This window comes from Hylobates moloch, unplaced genomic scaffold (assembly GCF_009828535.3).
Source record: "Hylobates moloch isolate HMO894 unplaced genomic scaffold, HMol_V3 SCAFFOLD_1, whole genome shotgun sequence".
NCBI lineage: Eukaryota > Metazoa > Chordata > Mammalia > Primates > Hylobatidae > Hylobates > Hylobates moloch.
The window spans coordinates 38,801,253-38,826,418 of NW_026652276.1; the positions used below are offsets into that span (position 1 = coordinate 38,801,253).

Consider the following 25,166-nt stretch of genomic DNA (forward strand, 5'->3'; position numbering starts at 1 on the left):
CACGCCCGGCTAATTTTTTGTATTTTTAGTAGAGACAGGGTTTCACCATGTTAGCCAGGATGGTCTCCATCGCCTGACCTTGTGATCCGCCCACCTCAGCCTCCCAAAGTGCTGGGATTACAGGCATGAGCCACCACGCCCAGCCAAGAAACACTTTTTCATGTGGTTCCCAGGACTCTGTACTCCCCTAGATTCCACACTTCCCTCCTGCTTTACTGCCTGCTCATTCTGTCTCCTTTTTTGATTCTTTTTCAATCTCTTGAATTTCTCAGTAATGAAATGCTCAAGGACAGGGCTCAGTTTTGGGACCTCTTTTCTTTTTCTATCTATATTCACTACCTGGTGATCTCTAATCTCAAGGCTTTCAATGCAATATATGTACCACACACTTCCAAATCTGTATTTCTAGTCAGGAGTTCTTTCTCTTCAGCTCCAGACTCACATATCTAATTCTAATAACAAACTCAACCTCTGCACTTGGATGCCTGAAGCATACCAAACCCTGAACTCTTGAGCTTTCCCCCAAATCCTGGATCTTCCCATAGTCTTCCCCATCTTATTTCCCGACAACCTCCTTTTGCAATTAGGCCAAAAAGCTTGGTGTCTCCCTCTCCCTTATACCCTAATTTTAATCTGTCAGCCAATGTTGGTAGGTCTACCTTCAAAGTACCAAATTATTTTCTTACTCCTTTTTTTTTTCTTGTTCTATATTTTCTGTTGCCTGCCACTTGGTCCAAGCCACATTATCTCTCATGCTGGTTTATTGCAGTAGCCCTCTAACTAGTTTCCCTGCTTTTGCTCTGGACTCATACAGTCTATCATACCAGTCAAAGTGATCCTTTTATAACATAACTCAGATTGTAACTCTGCTCAAAACCTGCCAGTGGCTTCCTATCTCATAGTAACAACCTAGTCACACAATGGTCTGTAGGCCATACAAAACCCATTCCTGTCTCCAGTCTTTCTGACCTCATTTTCTGCTCCTCTTCTCACTCACTTCATTCCAGCCATACTGGCCTTTCTGTTGTACTTCAAATACAGCAGAAGAGTCTTACTTCAAGGACTCTGTAATTACTTTTCCTCTACATGGAATATTCTTCCTTTGAACATCTGGGTATCCACATGTTCTGTATGACTGGTTTCATCTCTTGCAAGTGTTTACTCAAAAGTCACCTCATCTTGGTGAGGCCTTTCCTAATAATTACTTAAAATTGCAATCTCCCAACCCCTGGTACTCCCTATCCCCTTCTGGTTTTATTTCTGTCTACAGCATTTTTCACCTTTTAATGTACTATTCAATGTACTTACTTAGATTACTGTCTGTCTCTTCCCACTAGAATGTGGTGCCACAAGGGCAAGAAATTTTGTTTAGGTTCCTCAGCACCTAAAACATGCCAGGATATCATAGATCTACATTAAATATTTATAGAATTGAATCAATATAATACACATTAGTGATTAAAATAAGAAATTATTCTCAGGCACAGTGGCTCACGCCTGTTATCCCAGCACTTTGGGAGGCTGAGGTGGGTGGATCACTTGAGGTCCGGAGTTTGAGACCAGCCTGGCCAACATGGTGAAACCTTGTCTCCAGTAAAACTACAAAGATTATTTGAGCACGGTGGCAGGCGTCTGTAATCCCAGCTACTTGGGAGGCTGAGGCCCGAGAATCGCTTGAATCCAGGAAGCAAAGGTTGCAGTGAGCTGAGATTGCACCACTGCAATCTCCCCCAGCCTGGGCAATAGAGTGAGACTCAGTCTCAAAAAAAAAAAAAAAAAAAAGAATTAAAATAAGAAATTATTAACACTATAAAGAAGTTGTTCCCAGGCTTTGCTACACATTAGAAACACCTGAGAAGTTTTTTCAAACAACAGTAAAGCACAAGTCACACCTCATATCAATTAAATCTGAATGGTTACAGGTAGGAGTCAGGCTTCAATATTTTTAAAAAGATTCAATGTGTAGCAAAGTTTGGGAACTACTGTTGTACATTCTCAACACTACAAGTACATTAGAATAATCTAGAGAGCCTTTACAAAAATACCTGATGCCCATGACACCCCGATCTCAGATTCTGAATAAACTGGTCTAGGATAAGGCCTGATCTTCAGGTTTTGTGCTTTAAGTTCTCCAACTGATTCTAATGTGCAAAGCAGGTTGGGAATTAAACAAAGGAAGCTCTGATCCAGTCATGGGATCCCATTTTTATAAATACTAGAACATAATCATTTCTAATAAAAGCTCAAATTTGATTTATGCCCATGTTACAGCCCAAGGAACACATTATGCCAGACAATTTACTTTTATTTGGAATCAAAGAATATAAATTATTTTCATTTCATGTTAATTTAACCAATATTTCTGAAATACATTTTTTATCAAGGGGAATTAATCCAAATGCATTGATCAGGATAATCATAATGGTCATAAAAACCAGATAGCAGGAAATGCGTCAATTAAACTGGCTTTTTTTTTCTTTTTTACTTCTGTTGGACCAAGAAAATCACTCAAACAGTAAGCTAATGAGGACAGGGATTTTTGTCTCCTGTGCACAGAATAGGGCCTAGCACAGCCTCAATAAATGTTTGTTGAAAGGATGAAGAAAGAGAATCCTGTGAAGCAATACTATAATGTATAGAAAACAATCCATTATTCTAATGCAGCCTCTGTATTTTAATTTATCCTGCATGCTTCCAAAAAAATGAATTAAGGTAGCTTACAATAAAAGTATTGGCCGGGTGTGGTGGCTCACACCTGTAATCCCAGCACTTTGGGAGACTGAGGTGGGTGGATCACTCGAGGTCAGGAGTTCAAGACCAGTCTGGCCAACATGGCGAAACCCCATCTCTACTGAAAATACAAAAATGAGCCAGGCATGGTGGCAGGCACCTGTAATCCCAGCTACTGAATCGCTTGAATCCAGGAGGCAGAGGTTGCTGTGACCGCACCACTGCACTCCAGTCTGGGCAACAGAGACTCTGTCTCAAAAAAAAAAAATTATTTTAAAAAAAGTATTAAAGCTTTATAATTATTCAACCACTGACAGAGAATACAGAACAAAAAAATAATACGGGAGAATAATTAATTTCGGGGTACTATAGTACATTAAAATTGCTATTTTTCTGTGTAAATTGTATAAAGTTGAAATCAATGCCAAACAACATTGAAAATATTTTAATTCAATGTTATAATGGCAAGAATTTTTTATTTTTATTTTTTTTTTTGAGATAGAGTCTCACTCTCTCACCAAGGCTGGAGTGCAGTGGCACGATCTCAGCTCACTGCAACTTCTGCCTCCAGGGTTCAAGTGGTTCTCATGCCTCAGCCTTTTGAGTGGCTAGGATTACAGGTGTGTGCTGCTGCACCCGGCTAATGTTTTGTATTTTTTTAGTAGAGGTAGGGTTTCACTATGTTGGCCAGATTGGTCTCAAACTCCTGGCCTCAAGTGATCTGCCTACCTCAGCCTCCCAAAGTGCTGGGATTGCAGGTGTGAGCTACCGAACTGGGCCTATGTTGCTAATTTTTTAAAAGTTTTTGAGATGGGGTCTCTCACTACATTGCCCAGGCCGGTCTCAAAATCCTCAGCTGAAGTGATCCTCTCATCTCAGCCTCCCAAGTATCTGGGACTACAAGCATGTGGTACCATGGCCGCCATTTTTTATAAATATCTGTAATATTTAATCATGTTGACATTTCCCTACTAATTCCTATAATGTTGAACCTTTAGTTTGTTCCTGGTTTTCTACTTGCAGAAACAGTACTACAAAAATATCTTCATGAATATTGTCTTCTTTCATATAATTTCATCCATTATTTATGGTTCTTAGTATGCATTATTAAACTGCTTTCTTAAGATTATACCCTTATACTTTCCATTAATCCTATAGAGTATACCAGCTCTACAACACTCTCATTCTGCAGTCAGTGCTAGAGTTTCTTTTACTAACTTATCTTTCCTCGCTTCTGTTAAAGGAAACTTTCATTGAAGAAAATGTAGAAAAAAGCATAAAGAAAGAAAATATAGGCCGGGCACAGTGGCTCATGCCTGTAATCCCAGCACTTTGGGAGGCCGAGGTGGGCGGATCACAAGGTCAAGAAATCGAGACCATCCTGGCCAACAGGGTGAAACCTTGTCTCTACTAAAAATACAAAAATTAGCTGGGCGTGGTGGCACACACCTGTAGTCCCAGCTACTTGGGAGGCTGAGAGGCAGGAGAATTGCTTGAACCTGGGAGGCGGAGGTTGCTGTGGCCGAGATCGCACCACTGTACTCCAGCCTGGCGACAGAGCAAGACTTTGTCTCAAAAAAAAAAAAAAAAGAGAGAGAAAATATAAATGACTTTTAATCTTACTATTCAGAGATAACTTTATTAAAACTGGGGCACATTTATTTTTTGTCCTCACTAAAAATTAAGAGTGACCAAACTTACCATCTTCATATTGTTTTTTCCGAGTTGTATTTTTATCAAGTGACCCATCTAGAAAGCCTTTTCCAATCTCAGACCAAACCTGAAAATAGGTAAATATACATATCTATTATCTAATAGGTAGAATTTAAAAAATAATATAGAGCAATGTAACCTAATGACTTAGGAACTCTTTAACTCTTTTTTTTTTTTTTTTTTTTTTTTTTTGAGTCAGGGTTCTGGCTCTGTCACCCAGGCTAGAGTGCTGGATTGCAATGGCATGATCATAGCTCACTGCAACCTCCACCTCCCAGGCTCAAGCCATCCTCCCACCTCAGCCTCCCAAGTAGCTGGGACTACAAGTGTGTGCCACCAATGCCAGCTAATTTTTCTATTTTTTGTAGAGACGGGTTTCACCATGTTTCTCAGGCTGGTCTTGAACTCCTGAGCTCAAGTGATCTCGTCTCAGTCTCCCAAAGTGTTGGGATTACAGGCGTGAGCCACCTACCCAGCAGGAACTCTTCTCACCAACAAATCTGATAATTAAGCTCTCCTTCTCAACTGGCTGCACAATCCTTTACTCCACAGTTTCAGAGGAGAGGGTACAAATATATTTCAATGACTTCAGTCAAGGCACTTTCAAACTAATAAGTGGAAAGTGAAAAATTCCTTTTCTCTAAAAGGAGTAGGGAGAAGAAAAACGACACAGCAGTAGAGTCAATCCTCATTTTTTCTTCCCCCACCCCGAGACAGAGTCTCGCTGTGTTGCCTATGCTGGAGTGCAGTGGTGTGATCTCGGCTGACTGCAACTTCCACCTCCCGGGTTCAAGCAATTCTCCCAGCCTCAGCCTCCTGAGTAGCTGGGATTACAGGTGCCCGCCACCACGCCCAGCTAACTTTTGTATTTTTTAGTAGAGATAGGGTTTCCGGACCGGTCTCCAACTCCTGACCTCAGGTGATCCACCCGCCTCAGCCTCCCAAAGTGCTGGGATTACATGTGTGAGCCACTGCGCCCAGCCCTCATTTTTGTATTATACTGGCAAAAATGTAAAAATAAAATTCACAGGTAATTACAAATTTCTGTTTCACCTGTAATATTGACAAACATTGGCTGAGGTAAAGAAAAAGGTTAAAAGTTAGTCTGAGATTTGGATATGATAAGCAGCAGAACAGGCTTCCAAATTTTCACAATTTGGTCATTGGCCCCTGAAAAAACTTTAACCTGATTTTAATTCAAAAGTTCTAAAAGAATTTAGGGAAAGAACATTTATTAAACAATGACTAAATACTGTATTTGAAAAACAATAGATTTTTAAAAGTCCTCAATTCTTACCTTAAATGAAAACATTTCAGATTACTTAAATGTTAAAAAATCAAACCATTGGCCGGGCGCGGTGGCTCAAGCCTGTAATCCTAGCACTTTGGGAGGCCGAGGCGGGCAGATCACAAGGTCAGGAGTTCGAGACCATCCTGGCCAACATGGTGAAACCCCGTCTCTACTAAAAATACAAAAAAATTAGCCGGGCGTGGTGGCGGGCGCCTGTAGTCCCAGCTACTCGGAAGTCTGAGGCAGGAGAATGGCGTGAACCTGGGAGGCAGAGCTTGCAGTGAGCCGAGATCGCGCCACTGCACTCCAGCCTGGGGTACAGAGCCAGATTCCATCTCAAAAAAAAAAAAAAAAAAAAAATCAGACTATTGAAACTACTGTAAAAATGAATAGTAGGCCGAGTGGAGTGGCTCACACCCATAATCCCAGCACTTTGGGAGGTCAAGGCGGGCAGATTGCTTGGGCTAAGGAGTTCGAGAACACGGTGAAACCCTGTCTCTACGAAAAATACAAAAAATTAGCCCAGTGTGGTGGTGAGCATCTGTGGTCCCAGCTACTCAGGAGGGTGAGGTGGAAGGATAGCTTGAGTCTGGGAGGTGAAGGCTGCAGTGAGCCGAGACTGTGGCACTGCAGCCTAAAAAAAAAAAAAAGAAAAGAAAAAAAAAGTAAATATTTATATAAGACCCTTAAAGTTCAAAAGCAGTTTCTAAATATGGCAGAACACAAGGCACAAATTCACAATGAAAGAGTTAAATTGATTTAGCTACATAAAAACATTAACATTTGTGATACTGAAAAAGTATCACAAAACTTTTATTTACTATAAATAAATGTAAAAGGAAATGAAAACAGATTAAAAATAAAGAGCTGTTCTAGATTAGTAAGAAAAAGCAACACAAAAATAGAAATATAGGCAAAACAGCCAGGTGGGCCTAAAATCCCACCTATTTGAGGTCAGAGGATCCCTTGAGCCTAAAAGTTTGAGACTAGTCTGGGCAACATGGTGATACTGTGTCACAAAAAAGTAAATAAAATAATGAAGAAACATAGGCGGAGGACATAAAAAAAAATCCCACAAAAGAAACCAAAGTGTTTAACAAAAGTATAAAAATATGATTTTTGGTTTTTTGTTTTTAAGACAGGGTCTGGCTCTGTCTCCAAGGCTGGAGTGCCATGGCACAATCATGGCTCACTACAACCTCCACCTCCTGGGCTCAAGCAATCCTCTGGCCTCAGCCTCATAAGCAGTTGGGACTAAAAGAATGTACTACTACATGCAGCAAATTTTCGTGTGGTTTTTTTTTGGCAAAGATGGGGTTTTGTCATGTTGCCCAGGCTGGTCTCAAACTCCTGGGCTCAAGTAATCCTCCTGCTTTGGCTTCCCAAAGTGCGAGGATTATAGGGGTGAATCACTGCACCAAGGCAAAAAGATGTTTAACCTCACAAGTAATAAAAGAATTACACAGGACGGGTGTGGTGGCTCACGCCTGTAATCCCAGCACTTTGGGAGGCTGAGGCGGGCAGATCACCTGAGGTCAGGAGTTCGAGACCAGCCTGGCCAACATGGTGAAACCCCATCTATACTAAAACTACAAAAATTACCCGGGCATGGTGACAAGCGCCTATAATCCCAGCACTTTGGGAGGCCAAGGCAGGTGTATCACTTGAGGTCAGGAGTTCGAGACCAGCTGGCCAACATGGTGAAACCCTATCTCTACTAAAGTTACAAAAATTAGCCAGGCGTGGTGATGGGCACCTGTAATCCCAGCTACTGGGGAGGCTGAGGCAGGAGAATTGCTTTAACCTGGGAGGTGGAGGTTGCAGTGAGCCGAGATTGCACCACTGCATTCCAGCCTGGGCGATAAGAGCGAAACTCCGTCTCAAAAAAAAAAAAAAAAAAAAAAAGAACTATATATTTCAATCATAAAATGTCATTTTTGGCTTACTGGATAGGCAAAAATTTTGTTTTTTGAGACAGGGTCTCACTCTATCATCCAGGCTGGAGTGCAGTGGTGTGATCCTCCCGGGCTCAAGTGATCCTCCCCTCAGTCTCCTGAGTAGCTGGGACTACAGGCGTGCATGCCACCACACTTCACTAATTATAAAAAAAAAAAAAAAAAAAAAAAAATTTGAGACAAGGGTCTCACTGTGTTGCCCAGGCTGGTCTTAAACTTCTAGGCTCAAGTAATCCTCCTGCCTTGGCTTCCCAAAGTGCTAGGATTACAGGCCTGAGCTATCGTACCTGGCCTAGAAAGGCAAATATTTAAGGACCAACAATTCTAAATGTTGTCAAAAGAACAGGGTAAGAGCACACTAATATTGGTGGAAAAATACTTGGGACAATGTTTGTAGGGGGCAGTTAGGACATACAATATGCAACTGAAGGAAAGATGTATGTTTTTTCGCATTTTAACACCTGTGAAATCAGTATGCATCTTACAACTGATGACATCTCCCAACTGTTTTCATATAAGTAGCAGTCATGATGCAGTCGTCAATGGCTCTGAATTCACAAACTGGTTATTATTCCTGGTGGTATGACTGGATAATGGCAATCCCTTGGTATTTCAGACATTAAAAGATCATTGCAGGGGTGGGCAGGAGGATAAGAAATCACTTAATGGGTACAATGTACATTATTTGGGTGATGGATACACTAAAAGCCCTGAATTTACCACTACACAATCTATGCATGTAATAAAATTATACATATAACCCATAAATTTATACAAATAAAAAAAATCTTTGAAAGCCCACTCTGGTGGCAAGGCTGTGGATGTAAAAGAAAAACAAAACACAAATCATTTGAGGAAGAATAAGTCCTGTTTATAGTCTGAAAAGTTTCCTTTGACAGCTTTTAGTAATATTAAGAAAACATCACATTCTTGCCAAAAATACGTATTTTGAATCTACTCATGAAATACCAAACTCAAATTGAGGGATAGTCTGCAAAATAACTGTCCTGTACTATCCAAAAATGTAAAGGTCTAGAAATGAAGAAAAGCTGAGGAACTGTTCCAGATTAAAGAGATCTGGTATCTAAAAGTACTGAGTAATCATGAATTGGGTCCTGGAATTGGAGGGGAGGAGACTGAGAATCTACAAGATTATTATTGATACAACCAAAGAAACTTGATAACTATGTTGTCACTACATAACAGAATATCCTTGCTCGTAGGAAATATCAACTGCAATATTTAGAGGAAAACAGGCAAAATGTTCAATTTACTCTCAAATGGTTTGAGGAAAGGGGGAGGAATGGACAGATAGATAGAAGATGAATGACAAAAGCATGTGGGGCAAGATGTAAACAACTGCTGAACCTGGGTAAAAGATATATGGGAGGGAGGGAGTTCCTTGTATTAACTGTAACTTTTCTGGAAGTTTAAAATTATTTCTATTTTGAGGTTAAAAGAAAAAAAAACACCAGCATAAAAATATGCAGGATAGATATCAGCAACTGGAAGAAAATCCTGGAAACAGCGGTGAGATCGCTTTTTTTTTTTTTTTTTTGAGATGGACTCTTGCTCTGTAGCCCAGGCTGGAGTGCAGTGGTGCAATCTCAGCTCACTGCAACCTCCACCTCCCGGGTTTCGGCGGTTCTCTGCCTCAGCCTCCCGAGTAGCTGGGATTATAGGCTCCTGCCACCATGCCCGGCAAACTTTTGTATTTTTTAGTACAGACGGGGTTTCACCATCTTGGCCAGTCTGGTCTTGAACTCCTGACCTCGTGATCCACCTGCCTCAGCCTCCCAAAGTGCTGAGATTACAGGCATGAGCCACCACACCCGGCCAAGATCTTTCTTTTTTTTTGAGACAAGAGTCTCACTCCATCACCCAGAGCTGAAGTGCAGTGGTGCGGTCTTGGCTCACTATAACCTCCGCCACCCGGGTTCAGACAATTCTCGTGCCTCAGCCTCCCGAGTAGCTTGAATTACAGGCGCAAGTCACCATGCCTGGCTAGTTTTTCTTATTTTCAGTAGAGACAGGGTTTTGCCATGTTGGCCAGGATGGTCTCAAACTCCTGACCTCAAGTGATCTGCCTGCCTCGGCCTTCCAAAGTGCTGGGATTACAGGTGTGAGCCACTGCAGCCAGCCAAGCCTTGTTCTTGATAGGCAACAATCTGTATTATTAAACCACCCAGTATGATGAAATAATTGTTTAATTTATTATTATTTTTTTTTAGAGATAGGATCTCACTCTTGTCTCCCAGGCTGCAGTGCAGTGCTGCAATCATAGCTCTCTGTAGCCTTGAACTCCTGGGTTCAAGTAATCAATCCCTCATGCCTCAGCCTCAGTAGCTGGGACAACAGGCACATGCCACTATGCCTGGCTAATGATGAAAGAATAATTTTATTTATTTATTTATTTTATTTATTCGAGGCAGAGTCTTACTCTGTCACCGAGGCTGAAGTGCAGTGGCACGATCTTGGCTCACTGTGACCTCCACCTCCCAGGTTCAAGTGATTCTCATGCCTCAGCCTCCCAAGTAGCTGGGATTACAGGCACCCACCACCACACCCGGCTGATTTTTGTATTTTTAGTAGAGATGGGTTTTTACCATGTGGGGCAGGCTGGTCTTGAACTCCTGACTGCAGCCTCCCAAAGTGCTGGGATTACAGGTGTGAGCTGCCGTGCCCAGCCTGAAAGAGTAATTTTAAATTTAGCCCCAGACTTACTGTGCCATGATTCTTCTGGAAGCAAATGACTTCCTGATCATCTTCAAATGTACTACCCATTACCATCTGTGTAACCGACTTCATAGCAAAACCGAGCATATGCTGGCTGAGGGGCACGTGCTGGGTCTCTGGGTAGGTGAGCCATTTATCTAATAATTCTTCTGAAAGCTGAAAGAGAACAGAAAAGCACAATGATTACTATTTATTCTTTCTAAATCTCAGAAAATGTTACTAAGTAGATTCATTTAATAGCAAACAGTTAAACTCTGTAACCAAAGTCAACATTCAGGTAGGAATCTGTCAGACTAACACTAGCTCCATCTATAATTGCATCCTCAATGGTTCAGGTTCAGCTTCTGGCAAAGGGCTGATACGTAAAACTAAACAGAACCACTACCACAACAATAAAAACAGAAAACATAAATTAAAAACTCAAAGATAGAAAAACCTTAAACCCAATGGAAATTAAAAGACCATACTCTTGGTATCTAATTAAAAATAATGAAAAGTCTGCCACAGAATGCCTGTGACATAATAATCAATAAACACATGAATATATATAAAAGTCCTAAACATACTTCAGGGACAGAAACCTCTCAGTCTCTTTGTCATTCCTTTCTTCACCAAATATTTATTAAATACCTATGGAATAAAAACAGAGTCTAGTAAAAAGATTACAAACAAGCTTTAGGCCGGGCACAGTGGTTCATACCTGTAATCCTAGCAATTTGGGAGGCAAAGGTGTGTGGATCACCTGAGGTCAGGAGTTTGAGACCAGCCTGGCCAACATGGTAAATCCCTATCTCTACTAAAAATACAAAAATTAGTCGGGTGTGGTGGTGCACGCCTGTAACCCCAGCTACTCAGGAGGCTAAAGCAGGAGAATAGCTTGAATCTGGGAGACAGGGGTTGCAATGAGCCAAGATCACGCCACCGCACTCCAGCCTGGGTGAAACGGCGAGATTCTGTCTCAAAACAAACAAACAAACAAACAAAAATTTGTAGATGTAATTAAATTAAGGATCTCTAATGAGATCATCCTGGATTTACAATAGAATCAAAATCCCTTATCTTTATATAAAATAAAGGTAGAAGGAAAATTTAAGACACAGATACACACAGAAAGTAAAGAGCTCTGAAAGAAAAACACAGAAAATGAATAACGGAATGTGGGTGCATAACAAATGAATAATTAGTGTACAAAATCAAAGTATAAAGGTGGGAGAGAGAATATGGAGCTAGTAAGGCCCTGGCATTGTTGAGTAATTGGTAAAAGTTATCATTAACATTAGACTATAATAAGCCAAGAATGCCTATTGTAATCTCTAGGGCAGCGGTTCTCAACCAGGGTGATTTTGTCTTCAAAGGACATTCAGAAATGTCTGGAGACATTTTTTTATTGTCACAACTGGGGTGAGGTGCTACTGGCATCTAGAGGTAAAAGCCACAGATGCTACTAAATATCCTACCATGCACAAGGTAGCCCTCTACAATAAATAATCACAGGTCTAAGTTTGAATACTGCCAAAAGTGAAAAACCCTACTTTAAACAAATATTAAAATAGTTAAAATATATAACTAATAAGCTAACAGAGAAAATGGAATACTCAAAAATATTTTATTATTTCTAAAGAAGGCATGAAAGAGGCCGGGCATGGTGGCTCACGCCTGTAATCCCAGCACTTTGGGAGGCCGAGGCGGGTGGATCACAAGGTCAGGAGATCAAGACCATCCTGGCTAACATGGTGAAACCCCATCTCTACTAAAAATACAAAAAATTAGCCGGATGTGGTGGCAAGCATCTGTAGTCCCAGCTACTCGGAAAGCGGAGGCAGGAGAATGGCATGAACCCAGGAGGCAGAGCTTGCAGTGAGCTGAGATTGCACCACTGCACTCCAGCCTGGGCGACGGAGCGAGACTCCGTCTTAAAAAAAAAAAAAAAAAGAAGAAGGCACGAAAGAAAGAAAGTATAAAAGTATAAAAGGGGTAGCTCAAATAGAAAACAAATAGCAGGCCGGGCGCGGTGGCTCACGCCTGTAATCCCAGCACTTTGGGAGGCCGAGGTGGGCGGATCACGAGGTCAGGAGATCGAGACCATCCTGGCTAACACAGTGAAACCCCATCTCTACTAAAAATACAAAAAATTAGCCGGGCGAGGTGGCAGGCGCCTGTAGTCCCAGCTACTCGGGAGGCTGAGGCAGGAGAATGGCATGAACCCCGGGGGGCAGAGCCTGCAGTGAGCCGAGATTACGCCACTGCACTCTAGCCTGGGCGACAGCGAGACTCTGTCTCAAAAAAAAAAAAAAAAAAAGAAAACAAATAGCAAATGGTATACAAAGAGTAAAATTTAAACCCATATGCATCGGAAATTTCATTAGCTACAAATGAACAGAATATTTCAATTAAAAGATTAAAATAGGCTGGATTAAAAAAATACAACTATATACTAGTCCCAGGAGACATCCTCCAATTATGATGACAGGTTGAAAGTAAAAGAATGAAAAAAGATAAAACATTAAACACTAACTGAAAGAAAGCTAGTGGAGTATCAGGAAAAATAAACTTTAAGGCAAGAAAGATTACTAGAGATAAAGAGGGATATTTCATAATGACAAAGTAGTCAGTATCAAGAATATATAGTAAGACTAAGTTGGAAAACATTCAATTTCCTAACTTCCAAACATATAAACCAAAAACTGACAGAGGCTGGACACGGTGGCTCATGCCTGTAATCCTAGAGCTTTAGGAGGCTAAAGTGGGAGTATCGTTTGAGGCCAGGAGTTTGAGACAAACCTGGGCAACATAGTGATACCTCAACTCTACAAAAAAAATTAAAAGTTAGCTAGATATAGGGGTGCACACCTGTACCAGCTACTTGGGAGGATCGCTTGAGTCCAGGTGTTCAAGGCTGCATTGGGCCATGATCACACTACTGCATTCCAGCCTGTGTGACAGAGCAAGACCTGTCTCTAAAACAAAAACAAAACACCCACGCCCCCACACAAAAACCTGACAGAGCTCAACAGAGCTAAAATAAAAAATACACAAATCCACAATTACAGAGGAAGAAAACTCCTCTCAGCAGCTAAAAAGAACAAGCACATAAAAAAGATCAACAACAGAGAGCACACCATTTTATTTACCAAAAACAACCATATGCAGGGACACAGAGCAAGTCTCAAAGACATTTCTTTTTTTTTTTTTTTTTTTTTTGAGACGGAGTCTCGCTCTGTCGCCCAGGCTGGAGTGCAGTGGCGCAATCTCGGCTCACTGCAAGCTCCGCCTCCCAGGTTCACGCCATTCTCCTGCCTCAGCCTCTCTGAGTAGCTGGAACTACAGGCGCCCGCCACCACGCCCGGCTAATTTTTTGTATTTTTAGTAGAGACTGGGTTTCACCGTGGTCTCAATCTCCTGACCTCGTGATCCGCCCACCTCGGCCTCCCAAAGTGCTGGGATTACAAGCGTGAGCCACTGCGCCTGGCCTCAAAGACATTTCAAAGGATTGAAATAATTGAAGGTATATTCTCTGCCATTAGTGCAATTAAGCTAGAAATCAATACAAAACAGATAACTAGAAAAATTCTACCGTTTTGGAATTTAAGCACTATACTTGTATATAACCCTTAAGCTAAAAAAGAAAGCACAATGGAAATTAGAAACTATTTTGAACTAAATGATAATGGAAATATAGCACATCAAAACTTGCATACGGGCCGGGCGCAGTGGCTCACACCTGTAATTCCAGCATTTTGGGAGGCCGAGGTGGGCAGATCACGAGGTCAGGACATCGAGACCATCCTGGCCAACATGGTGAAACCCATTCTCTACTGAAAATACAAAAAATTAGACGTCGAGTTGCAGTGAGCGAGACCTACATTAACCTGGTTGCCGCCTAAATTAAAAAAAAAAAAAAAAAACCTGTAATCCCAGCACTTTGGGAGGCCAAGGTGGGCTGATCACCTGAGGTCAGGAGTTCAAGACCAGCCTGGCCAACATGGTGAAACCCCGTTTCTACTAAAAATACAAAAATTAGCCGGGCGTGGTGGCAGAAGCCTGTAATCCCAGCTACTAGGGAGGCTGAGGCAGGAGAATTGCTTGAACCCAGGAGGCAGAGGTTACAGTGAGCCGCGCCATTGCACTCCAGCCTGCGGGACAAGAGCAAGACTTCGTCTCAAAAAAAAAAAAAAAAAAGCTTGCCGGGCACAGTGGCTCGCGCCTGTAATCCCAGCACTTTGTGAGGTCAAGGAGGGCGGATCACAAGGTCAGGAGATTGAGACCATCCTGGCTAACGTGGTGAAATCCCATCTCTACTAAAAATAGTAGGGCGTGGTGGCAGGCACCTGTAGTCCCAGCTACTGGCGAGGCTGAGGCAGGAGAATGGCATGAACCTGGGAGGTGGAGCTTGCAGTGAGCCGAGATCACGCCAGTGCACTCCAGCCTGGACAACAGAGTAAGACTCCGTCTCAAAAAAAAAAAAAAACAAAAAACAACAATGACAAAAAAACTTGTATATGACAGAAATATAGAGGGAAATGTATAGACTTAAATTCATATATTGGGAGGGAAAGCGCTGTTTATTAACGATCTAAGCAATCATCTCGAGAAACTAAAAAAAGAATAGCAAGTTAAAACCAATGAAAGAAGAAGGAAGGAAATAAACATAAGAGCATAAACAAAATTAGAAAACAAATATAATATATAGAGAAAAAAGTTGGTTCATGTAAAAAAATTTAACAAAATTCAAAGACACTATATCAGTTAGAAATGTATTGCCCCAACCTATAAATTCATTCTTTCTGCCTCGCTGTTAATAGACTTGCAGGTCTGGCATGGTGGTGTACATCTGTAATCCCAGCACTTTGAGGGGCTGAGGCAGGAGGATCACTTGAGGCCAGGAGTTTGAGACCAGACTTGGCAACATAGTGAGACCACCATCTCTAATTTAAAAATAAATAATAAAATAAAATAATATAAAAATCGACTTGGGTCCTTTACATATTTTTCCTTTGCCACCTGGCATGATGTTAAGCTTTCTCAGTATAAGGTGCTAGAGAGACATTTGTAAGAAGAGTTTTGCTTCTTGGTTCCCCTGCTTGTCACAGAGCAGGCCACTGTGATGTCTGAAGCTTTCCAGTGTCAGGGTCCTGCAGTGCACTGGAAAGCAACCAGCAGCTTCCCCCATCAGCCCTCCCCGTGGATGCTTTTGTAAGAGATGTCCTCCAACCCTGCACCACCTCCTGCAGCATGGAGTGGCCAGCAGCTTGCCCTGCCAACTCCCCCAAAAAAGTTGTGCCTCAGGTGAGACACTTCTCCATGAACAGCTTTCCCCACCACCCTAAAGGACAGCATACTAGAGGATAAATTTCCAACCAGGTCCAAAGGGCAGATTTCCGACAAGTTTTGCTAATATGGCACCATAGCAACCCCTCTGCCATTCACAGCAGCTGTGGCTCCTCCAAGAAGCCTGAATCTCAGTCCTGAGGAAGAGGGGTCTTCTTAGTGCCCTCTGTCTTGGCTCTGGGGTTTGTGACTGTTCCTTATATCTGCTATTCCTTTTTTTTTTTTTTTTTTTTAAGGAGACAAAGGAGCCCAGGAGCTACAGGATGCAGTGCGCAGTGATCACTCCCATCCTCCTGCCTTGCCTCTTGAGTAGCTGGAACTATAGGCATGCACTACCACACCCAGCTAATATATATTTTTTACTTTTTATTTGTAGAGACAGGGTCTTGCCATTTTGCCCAGGATGGTCTTAAACTTCTGAACTCAAGCAGTCCTCCCACCGTGGCCTCTCCGAGTGCTAGGATTATAAGCATAAGTTACTGTGCCCAGCTGTATTCCTATATGCTTTAGAGTTCTCCTTAGAGTAGCCCCTATTATAATTTTTTTTTATTTTTGTAGAGGTGGGGGGTCTCACTATGTTGCCCAGGTGAGTCTTGAACTCCTGGACTCAGACAATCCTCCCAACTTGGCCTCCCACAGTGCTGGGATTATAGATGTGAGCCACCATGCTCAGCCTATAATTCTTTATATAAAACTTTCCCTGTTCAAATAATTATATGCCTTTTTTCTCCCATTGGACCCATACAGATAAAGACCTCTGGAAACACTAATCAAGAAAAAACAGAAAAAAAGAGAGAGAGAAAGCACTATGAATCTTAAAGACATTAAATATATAATGGAATGTTTGGCAATAAAGCAGGAAAAGAAACTAAAAATCTTAAAGTTGGAAAAAAGGAAATAAATTGTCATTAATCTCAGATACCAGCTGGGCTTGGTAGCCCATGCTAGTAATCCTAGGGCTTTGGGAGGCCAAGGACGGACGATGGCTTGAAGTCAGGAGTTCAAGGCCAGGGTGGGCAACAAAACGAGACCCTCTCTCTACCAAAAATAAATTTTAAAAATTAGCTGGCCATGGTGGCATACACCTGTAATCCTAGCTACTTGGGAGGCTGAGGCTGGAGGATCACTTAAGCCCAGGTATAGGAAGGTGTATTAAGGTATGACTGTGCCACTGCACTCCAGTCTGGGTGACAAAGCGAGACCCTGTCTCTAAAAATTAAAAACAGGCCAGATGCGGTGGCTCACGCCTGCAATCCCAGCATTTTGGGAGGCCAAAGCGGATGGATCACCTGAGGTCAGGAGTTCAAGACCAGCCCGGCCAACATGGTGAAACTCCGTCTCTACTAAAAATATAAAATTAGCCGGGCATCGTGGCACACGCCTATACTTCCAGCTACTTGGGAGGATGAGGCACAAGAACTGCTTGGACTCGCGAGGTGGAGGTTGCGATGAGCAGAAATTGCGCCACTGCACTCCAGCCTGGACGACAGAGTGACACTGTCTCAAAAAACAAATAGGTTGGGCACAGTTGCTCACATCTGCAATCCCAGCACTTTGGGAGGCCAAGGCAGGTGGATCACCTGAGGTCAGGAGTTCAAAACCAGCCTGACCAACATGGTGAAACCCTGTCTCTACTAAAAATACAAAAGTTAGCTGGGCGTGGTGGCGGGTGCCTGTAATCCCAGCTACTCAGGAAGCTGAGGCAGAAGAATCACTTGAACTTAGGAGGTGGAGGTTGCAGTGAGCTGAGATAGTGCCACTGCACTCCAGCCTGGGTGACAGAGTGAGACTCTGTCTCAAAAAAAAAAAAAAAAAAAAAAAGCCTGTAATCCCAGCATTTTGGGAGGCCGAGGCAGGCAGATCACGAGGTCAGGAGTTCGAGACCAGCTTGGCCAACATGGTGAAACCCTGTCTCTACTAAAAATACAAAAATTAGCCGGGTTCAAGCGATTCTTCTGCCTCAGCCTCCCGAGTAGCTGGGACTACAGGCATGTGCCACCACGCCTGGCTAATTTTTGTATTTTTTGTAGAGATGGGGTTTTGCCATATTGGCCAGGCTGGTCTCGAACTCCTGACCTCGTGATCTGCCCACCTTGGCCTCCCAAAGTGCTGGGGTTACAGGCATAAGCCACTGTGCCTGGCTGCGACTGGGTAATTTATAAAGAACGCATGGTGCCAGGTGCCTACCTGGCTTCTGATGAGGCCTCAGGAAGCTTATAATCATGGCAGACGGCAAAAGGTAGGTAGAAAGCCACATGGCAAAAGCAGGAGCAAGAGAGAGGGGGGAAGGTGCCACACACTTTTAAACAGCAAGATCTCACAAGAATTCACTATCGTGAGGATAGCACCAAGCCATGAGGACTCCACTCCCATGATCCAATCACCTTCCACCAAGCCCCACCCCCAACAATGGGGATTACAATTCAACATGAGATTTGCACAGGGACAAATATTCAAACTATATCACTGACTAATGCCTAAATTAAGTACCTAGCTTGTGCTATGGGGTTGACAATATAAACCTAAAGTAAATTTCTCACATAACGACGCAGTCTACAAACCAAAACTTAAAAAACCACCTTAATTTGCCTCTGAATGAGTAGGAGGAGAAAACAATGGAATATGGAACAATAGAAAAGATTGAAAGTTTGGAGAACAGAGCCTGTGATAAAAGATTAAGGAAGTCAGAATTACTTAGTTTGAAGTAGAGAAGACAAAATAATTAAGGCTTTTAACAATAATATTACTGAAAAGAAAAAGGTGCTTCTATCATGATTGAAAGCAAGGCAAAGAGAAATGGGCAAAATTCCTGGGGATACACAATTAAATACAAAATTATTTCTTAGTGACAAATGTTGGGTATTTAAGCAGAATAGGAAGATTCTGACTGGTGAGTGCTTAAATAGAGGCAACATAACTGCCTCCAGGGAGGAAAATGAGAGGTAACACGAACAGCTATGGCAAACAAAAATCAGGCAGCCTGAGAGCTTCAAAGAACACAACATATGCACAACCAATACAGAACCTTGAGATACAAAACAGGAATGGTAACAATGAGAGAATGGGAATTTGGGTGCACAAGCCTCCTGATAGCCCTGAGAATACTGGCTATCAGTTACAGATGAAAGCTGGAAAAGACAAAAACTAATCAGCAGCAACCATAGGCAAAGGAAGGTCTTGTTCAGTTTGTTTTTAGAAGCAGAAGTGTGCAGAGTAGAACCAATGTATTAATTAATGCTTATAGTGGACTGAGAAAGTCAGTCTCAAGTCTTAAATGGAAAGTTTGAGTTTCAGCTAGAACTTCCATATGGGAAAAACGGCATTCAACATTTACTAACTGTATTTTTGTTTTTAAACATAGGGTCCTGCTATGTTGCCCAGGCAGGAGTGCAGTGGCTATTCACAGGCATGATTATCACTCACAATACCCTTGAACTCCTGGGTTGATGTGATCCTTCCTCCTGAGTAGTTAGGAATACAGGCTTGTGCCACTATGCCCAGCTTCCAAATGTAATTTTTCAAAGTGGATACTGTAAAGGCCTGAGGCACAGTGGCTCACACCTGTAATCCTAGTGCTTCGGGGGCCCAAGGCAGGAGGATCACTTGAGACCAGGATTTTAAGAGTAGCATAGGAAATATAGTGTGACTGCATCTCTACATAAAAATACAAAAATTAGCTGGGCATGGTGGCACGTGCCTGTGGTCCCAGCTACTCAGGAGGCTGAGGCAGGAGGATCCCTTCAGCCCAGGAATTCGGTGCTCCAGTGACCTATAATTGTGCCACTGCACTTGAGCCCGGGCAACAGTGCAAGACCTTGACTGAAAAAAATTTAAAAAGATACCTGATTTACCCTAATGTGATTATTACACATTGTATGTCTGTATCAAAATATCTCATGTATCCCATAAATATATACACCTATTAAGTAACCACTTTTTTTTTTTTTTTTTTTTTTTTTTTGAGATGGAGTCATGCACTGTTGTTGCCTGGGCTGGTGTGCAGTGGAGCGCTCTCAGCTCGCTGTAACCTCCGCCTCCTGGGTTCAAGCAATTCTCCTGCCTCAGCCTCCTGAGTAGCTGGGATTACAGGCACCTGCCACCACGCCCGGCTAATTTTTTGTATTTGTAGTAGAGACGGAGTTTCACTTTGTTGGCCAGGCTGGTCTTGAACTCCTGACCTTGTGATCCACCTGCATCGGCCTCCCAAAGTGCTAGGATTATAGGTGTGAGCCACCGCGACTGGCAAAAAAAAATTTTTTTAATGGATACTTTTAAAGTTAATAAGGCATACTCTTAAGAGAACTACCAGATATTTAAATACAAAAATGCTTACAATGTGTAGTCAGAACATTTTCAGGAAGAATGAACAAAGTTATAGAAGAGCGAAAGGAAAATAAATCCAAACTGACCAAATGGATTTTTTTTTTTTTTTTGAGACAGGATCTCACAGTCGCCTAGGCTGGAGTGCAGTGGCGCAATCTTGGCTCACTGCAACCTCCGCCTCCCAGGCTCAAGCAATCCTCTCGCCTCAGACTCTTGATTAGCTGGGACCACAGGCATACGCCACCATGCTCAGCTAATTTTTCTATTTTTTTTTTTTTTTGTAGAGACAGGGTCTCATCACGAGAGGCCAAAGTGGGTGGATGCTTGAGCCCAGGAGTTTGAGACCAACCTGGGCGACATGGTGAGACCCCATCTCTATGTGAAAAATTTTAAAAATAATAAAAAAAAAAACTTAATTTTATGTAAATATATCCAGTTGTTATGGAAGTTTAGAGACGGTACATGGAGGGAAGCATATTTAACCAAACTAGAGGCTGGAGTAGAAGTTAGCCAGGCAAGGCTGGGAAAAATGTTTCAGAGGAGAAAAAAGACAGACCTATGGAAGTAAGAGAGGAGTCAAAGAATTTAGGAACATTAAGTTATCAGTATTCATTCACTGATGTAATAAATATTGACTGAGGGCCTGCTCTATAACAAGAGCCAAGTATACAGCAGTAATCAAAATGAAATAGTCCCTACCTTCATGGAGCACACACTTAAGTGAGGGAGACAGACACTCAAAGGATTACAAAAAATAGAATTACTGGTGGGTGTGGTGGCTCATGCCTGTAATCCCAGCACTTTGGGAGGCCAAGGCGGGTGGATCACCTGAGGCTAGGAGTTTGAGACCAAACTGGCTAACATGGCGAAACCCTGCCTCTACTAAATATACAAAAATTACCGGGCATTGTGGCATGCACCTGTAATCCCAGCTACTCGGGAGGTTGAGGAAGGAGAATTGCTTGAACCTGGGAGGCAAAGGTTGCAGTATGCCAAGATTGCACCACTGCACTCCAGCCTGGCAGACAGGGCGAGACTCCATCTCAAAAAGAAAATAAAAATAAATAAATAAAACAGAATTATAAACTGGGAAAAGTGTTGTAAAGGAAAGGCACGGGGTGTTATGATAGCATCTAAAAGGGGAAACTGGCTGGGTGCAGTGGCTCATGCTTGCAATCCCAGCACTTTGGGAGACGAAGGTGGGAGGAACACTTGAGGCCACGAGTTCAACACCAGCCTAGGAAACACAATGAGACACACGTCTTTACAAAAAATTTTAAAAACAACTAGCCAGGCATGGTGGCACATGCCTGTAATCCCAGCTACTCAGGAGGCTGAGGTGGGAGGATCCCGTCGGCCCAGGAATTTGAGGCTACAGTAAGCTATGATCAGGTCATTGCACTACAGCCTAGGCAACACAGCAAGACTCTGCCTTAAAAAATTAAAACAAAATAAATAAAAGGGGACCTATCTAGCAATGTGGGATGATCAGAGATAGCATCCCTGGGGAAGTGACATTTAAACTAGGAGCTGAAAAATGAACACACATTAGCTAAGTGTGTGGATAACTGGAGGTGCATTCCACGCAGTGGGAATGGCATAGACAGGCCCTGAGATAGGAGGGAACAGGGTACATCTGAAGACAAAAGAAAACAAGTGTGGCTAGACTATAAGCCAAATGAGAATGTGGGAAACCAGGCTGGAAAAGTAGCCAGGCTAAATCATAAAAAGTCCTGAAGACTACGTTAAAGATGTGGAGTTTGTCCCAAGAACAAAGGGGTTTTCAAACTAGAGTCCACAGATACCAAAGGGTCTGTTCGTGGAATCCAGTGCAGTCCACGAACTTGGATCAGGGGAAAAAACAATCGTTCTTTTTAACTAACCTCTGAATAAAACTTAGCATTTCCTTCGATTGTATGAGTATAGGCTCTGACCTTTTAAACCAATACAAATCTCAAAATATGTTCCCATTATAAATACTGGAAAAATCTCATAATAATAATTTTGGCCCTTGCATCACTACTTTAAAATCACGGAAGTTTCTGGAAGAATTATTAGATCTTGCTATTTAATACATTAACAAAGAGGCAAATATAATATCACAAGATTTTTAAAAAGTATTAATATTTTGTAACTATATTGGTTTGCTTTAGCTATGCATTTAAAAATGTTATTCTCAGAAGGAGTTGAAGGTTTCATCAGACTGCCAAGAGGTACCTGTCAACTGCAAAGCATGGGAAAATACACGGGAAGGAAAGGGGAAAGAGAAATAAGCAATCCAGGTAAGATTATGGAAATTTAAACCAGGGTGATGGCAGTGCTGGTGGGAGAGAAGTAGATCAATTTGAAAGGCATTTAGAAGGTAAAATTGACATTAGAGATTCTTTTCAAATGTGATTTTCTTTTCTTTCTTTTTTTTTTTTTGGAGATGGAGTCTCACTCTGTTACCCAGGCTGGAGTGCAGTGGCGCAATCTTGGCTCACTGCAACCTCCAACTCTCAGGTTCAACTGATTCTCATGCCTCAACATCCTAAGTAGCTGGGACTACAGATGCGTGCCACCACGCCCGGCTAATTTTTCTGTATTTTTAGTAGAGATGGACTTTCACCATGTTGGCCAGGCTGGTCTGGAACTCCTGCCCTCAAACGATCCACCCGCCTCAGCCTCTCAAAGTGCTGAGATGACAGGTGTGAGCCACTACACCCAGATCAAATGTGATTTTCAAAGAATACCAAGTGCTATAAAAATGCTTACAATACAATGGTAAATAAAAAACACAAAGACTATCCACGTAGTATATTCTGATTACATTAAAATTCTATTGTGCACACAAAACATTGGAATGACAACAATTTTTTTTTTTTTTTTTTTTTTTGAGACGAGTCTAGCTCTGTTGCCCAGACTGGAGTGCAGTGAGCGGCATGATCTTGGCTCACTGCAACCTTCACCTCCTTGGTTCAAGTGATGCTTCTGCCTCAGCCTCCCGAGTAGCTAGGACTACAGGCATGTGCCACCACACGCAGCTAATTTTTGTATTTTTAGTAAAGATAGGGTTTCACCATATTGGGCAGGCCAGTCTCGAACTCCTGACCTCAAGTTGAGGCAGAAATTTAAAAATAAATATGCATTCATTCAAAGTAACAGGCAAGGCAAGGGTTAAAAAGAAAAGAACAAGTCCAGGCGCGGTGGCTCATGCCTGCAATCCCAGCACTTTGGGAGGCAGAGGTGGTGGATCACAAGGTCAGGAGTTCAAGACCAGCCTGGCCAAGATGGTGAAACCCCATCTCTACTAAAAATACAAAAAATTAGCTGGGCATGGTGGCGGGCGCCTGTAATCCCAGCTACTCGGGAGGCTGAGGCAGAGAATTGCTTGAACCCAGAAGGCGGAGGTTGCAGTGAGCTGAGATCACGCCACTGCATTCCAGCCTGAGCAACAGAGTGAGACTCTGTATCAAAAAAAAAAAAGAAAAAAAGAAAAAAAAGAAAAGAAAAAGAAAGAAAGAAAAAAACAAGTTTTCCTCTGCCTAGCAAACTCACTTCAAGGACAGTTATAAGATAACATTGTCCAAAAAGCCAAGGCCAAAGGAATAGGCTCCAAACACCACCACCCCCATCCAGAGTAAGGTTAAAGGAAAAAAAAAAAAGAAAAAGACAAATTTTTTTACTGTTACTCCTTTCTTTGGCTTCTTAAGCATGATTACGTATTACAAATGTCTGTATTTAGCCAGTTCTTGTTTTTCTTTCAAGGCAGCCACAAAGTCACCAGCTATGCAAGGCCACAGCTTATGTTATGCTATACATTATGTGACCTGTCACTGTATGATTAACTGCTTTTGTTTTGCTTCTGTAAATCCGCTTATAAAAACCCCGCTCTGTCTTTGTTCAATGTTCAGTTTTTTGGATGTGAATCCACTGAGCTGGTGCGTACCTTAAAATAAACAATCCTCCTGTTCTCCATATCAGTCTCTCTGGTCCTCAGTTCCCCGCAACATTTTTGGTGACCACGAAAGGACCCAAGATGGCAGGTTTACTGTCTCCTTTGCCTCTGGGGGCCACAGCACAGCCCTGGGTCAGGGGAGACCTGTGACCCCAGGTGCTGCCGGGAGAACTTCAGCCCGTAGGGGAGATCAGCTCTCCCCTGACCTGGCGCCCCCACCCAGCAGCACAACAGAACCTAAAGAGGGGCTACAGGACGATTTCAGAAACAGCACACTTCAGGAACCGCAGTAAGGTTTTGGGGCCCAAGGCAGGACCCATGGGGATGGAAGGGAAGCCTGATCACCTCCTGGGGTGTGCCAAATAGTCTGACCCAGAGGGGCTCGGGGTGACAAGAGTGGCTCGTCAATTCACATGAAACTCACACCCAAACCAACACAGGACGTGACAGTGGCTCGCTATGTCAGTTACAAAAGGGAAACTGGAGGTGGCAAGGGTGGCTCGCCACCCCAACTAGGAAACTGGAGGTGACGAGAATGGCTCGCCACCCCAACTGGGAAACTGAGTGGCCACTCTCACCACCCCAATTACGAACACAGGAACTAGGAGTGGGGAAGTGTGTGAAAGTGTGTGAATGGAGGTCCCTAATTAGGCTCATCAGCCATGAAGTGGGGAGTCACAGATCTCTTAGCATGGACTGTGTGCTCCAAGAAAGCATGGGGCCAACTAAGACTAGTGGCAATCTGCATATGGCTAATAGGAGCTGCCCTACAGCTCAGAGTTGTAGTGGGAATAAGGAACTCTCCAAAGCCAAGCAGCGTCTGAAAACTCCTATCATGGAGCACTTTGGGAGGCAGAGGTGGGTAGACCACTTGAGGTCAGGCGTTTGAGACCAGCCTGGCCAACATGGTGAAACCCTGCCTCTACTAAAAATACAAAAATTAGCCAGGTGTGGTGGTGCGCACCTGTAATCCCAGCTACTAGGGAGGCTGAGGCATGAGAATTGCTTAAACCTAGGAGGCAGAGGTTGCAGTGAGCCGAGATCACACCACTTGCACTCCAGCTTGGGTGACAGAGTGAGACTCTGTCTCAACAACAACAACAACAACAAAATATATATATACACACATACATACATACATACAGAAACTTCT

At 42.6% G+C, this 25,166-nt stretch overlaps 1 protein-coding gene across 3 annotated transcripts in view; it reads right to left on the reverse strand.

Annotated features, from left to right (window-relative positions):
- LOC116810417 (cytochrome P450 20A1) overlaps window positions 1-25,166 on the reverse strand; it is a 59,046-nt gene that overhangs the window by 20,456 nt on the left and 13,424 nt on the right. For 2 of the 3 annotated variants that reach the window (XM_032754885.2, XM_058439522.1), the window contains exons 5-6: window positions 10,414-10,581; window positions 4,432-4,510 (exon numbers count right to left, since the gene is read on the reverse strand). In XM_032754885.2, the coding sequence (XP_032610776.1) occupies window positions 4,432-4,510; window positions 10,414-10,581 (247 nt within the window). Of the gene's footprint in view, window positions 1-4,431; window positions 4,511-10,413; window positions 10,582-25,166 lie in introns of those variants that run through there. The other variant, XM_058439526.1, reaches the window with a different exon arrangement.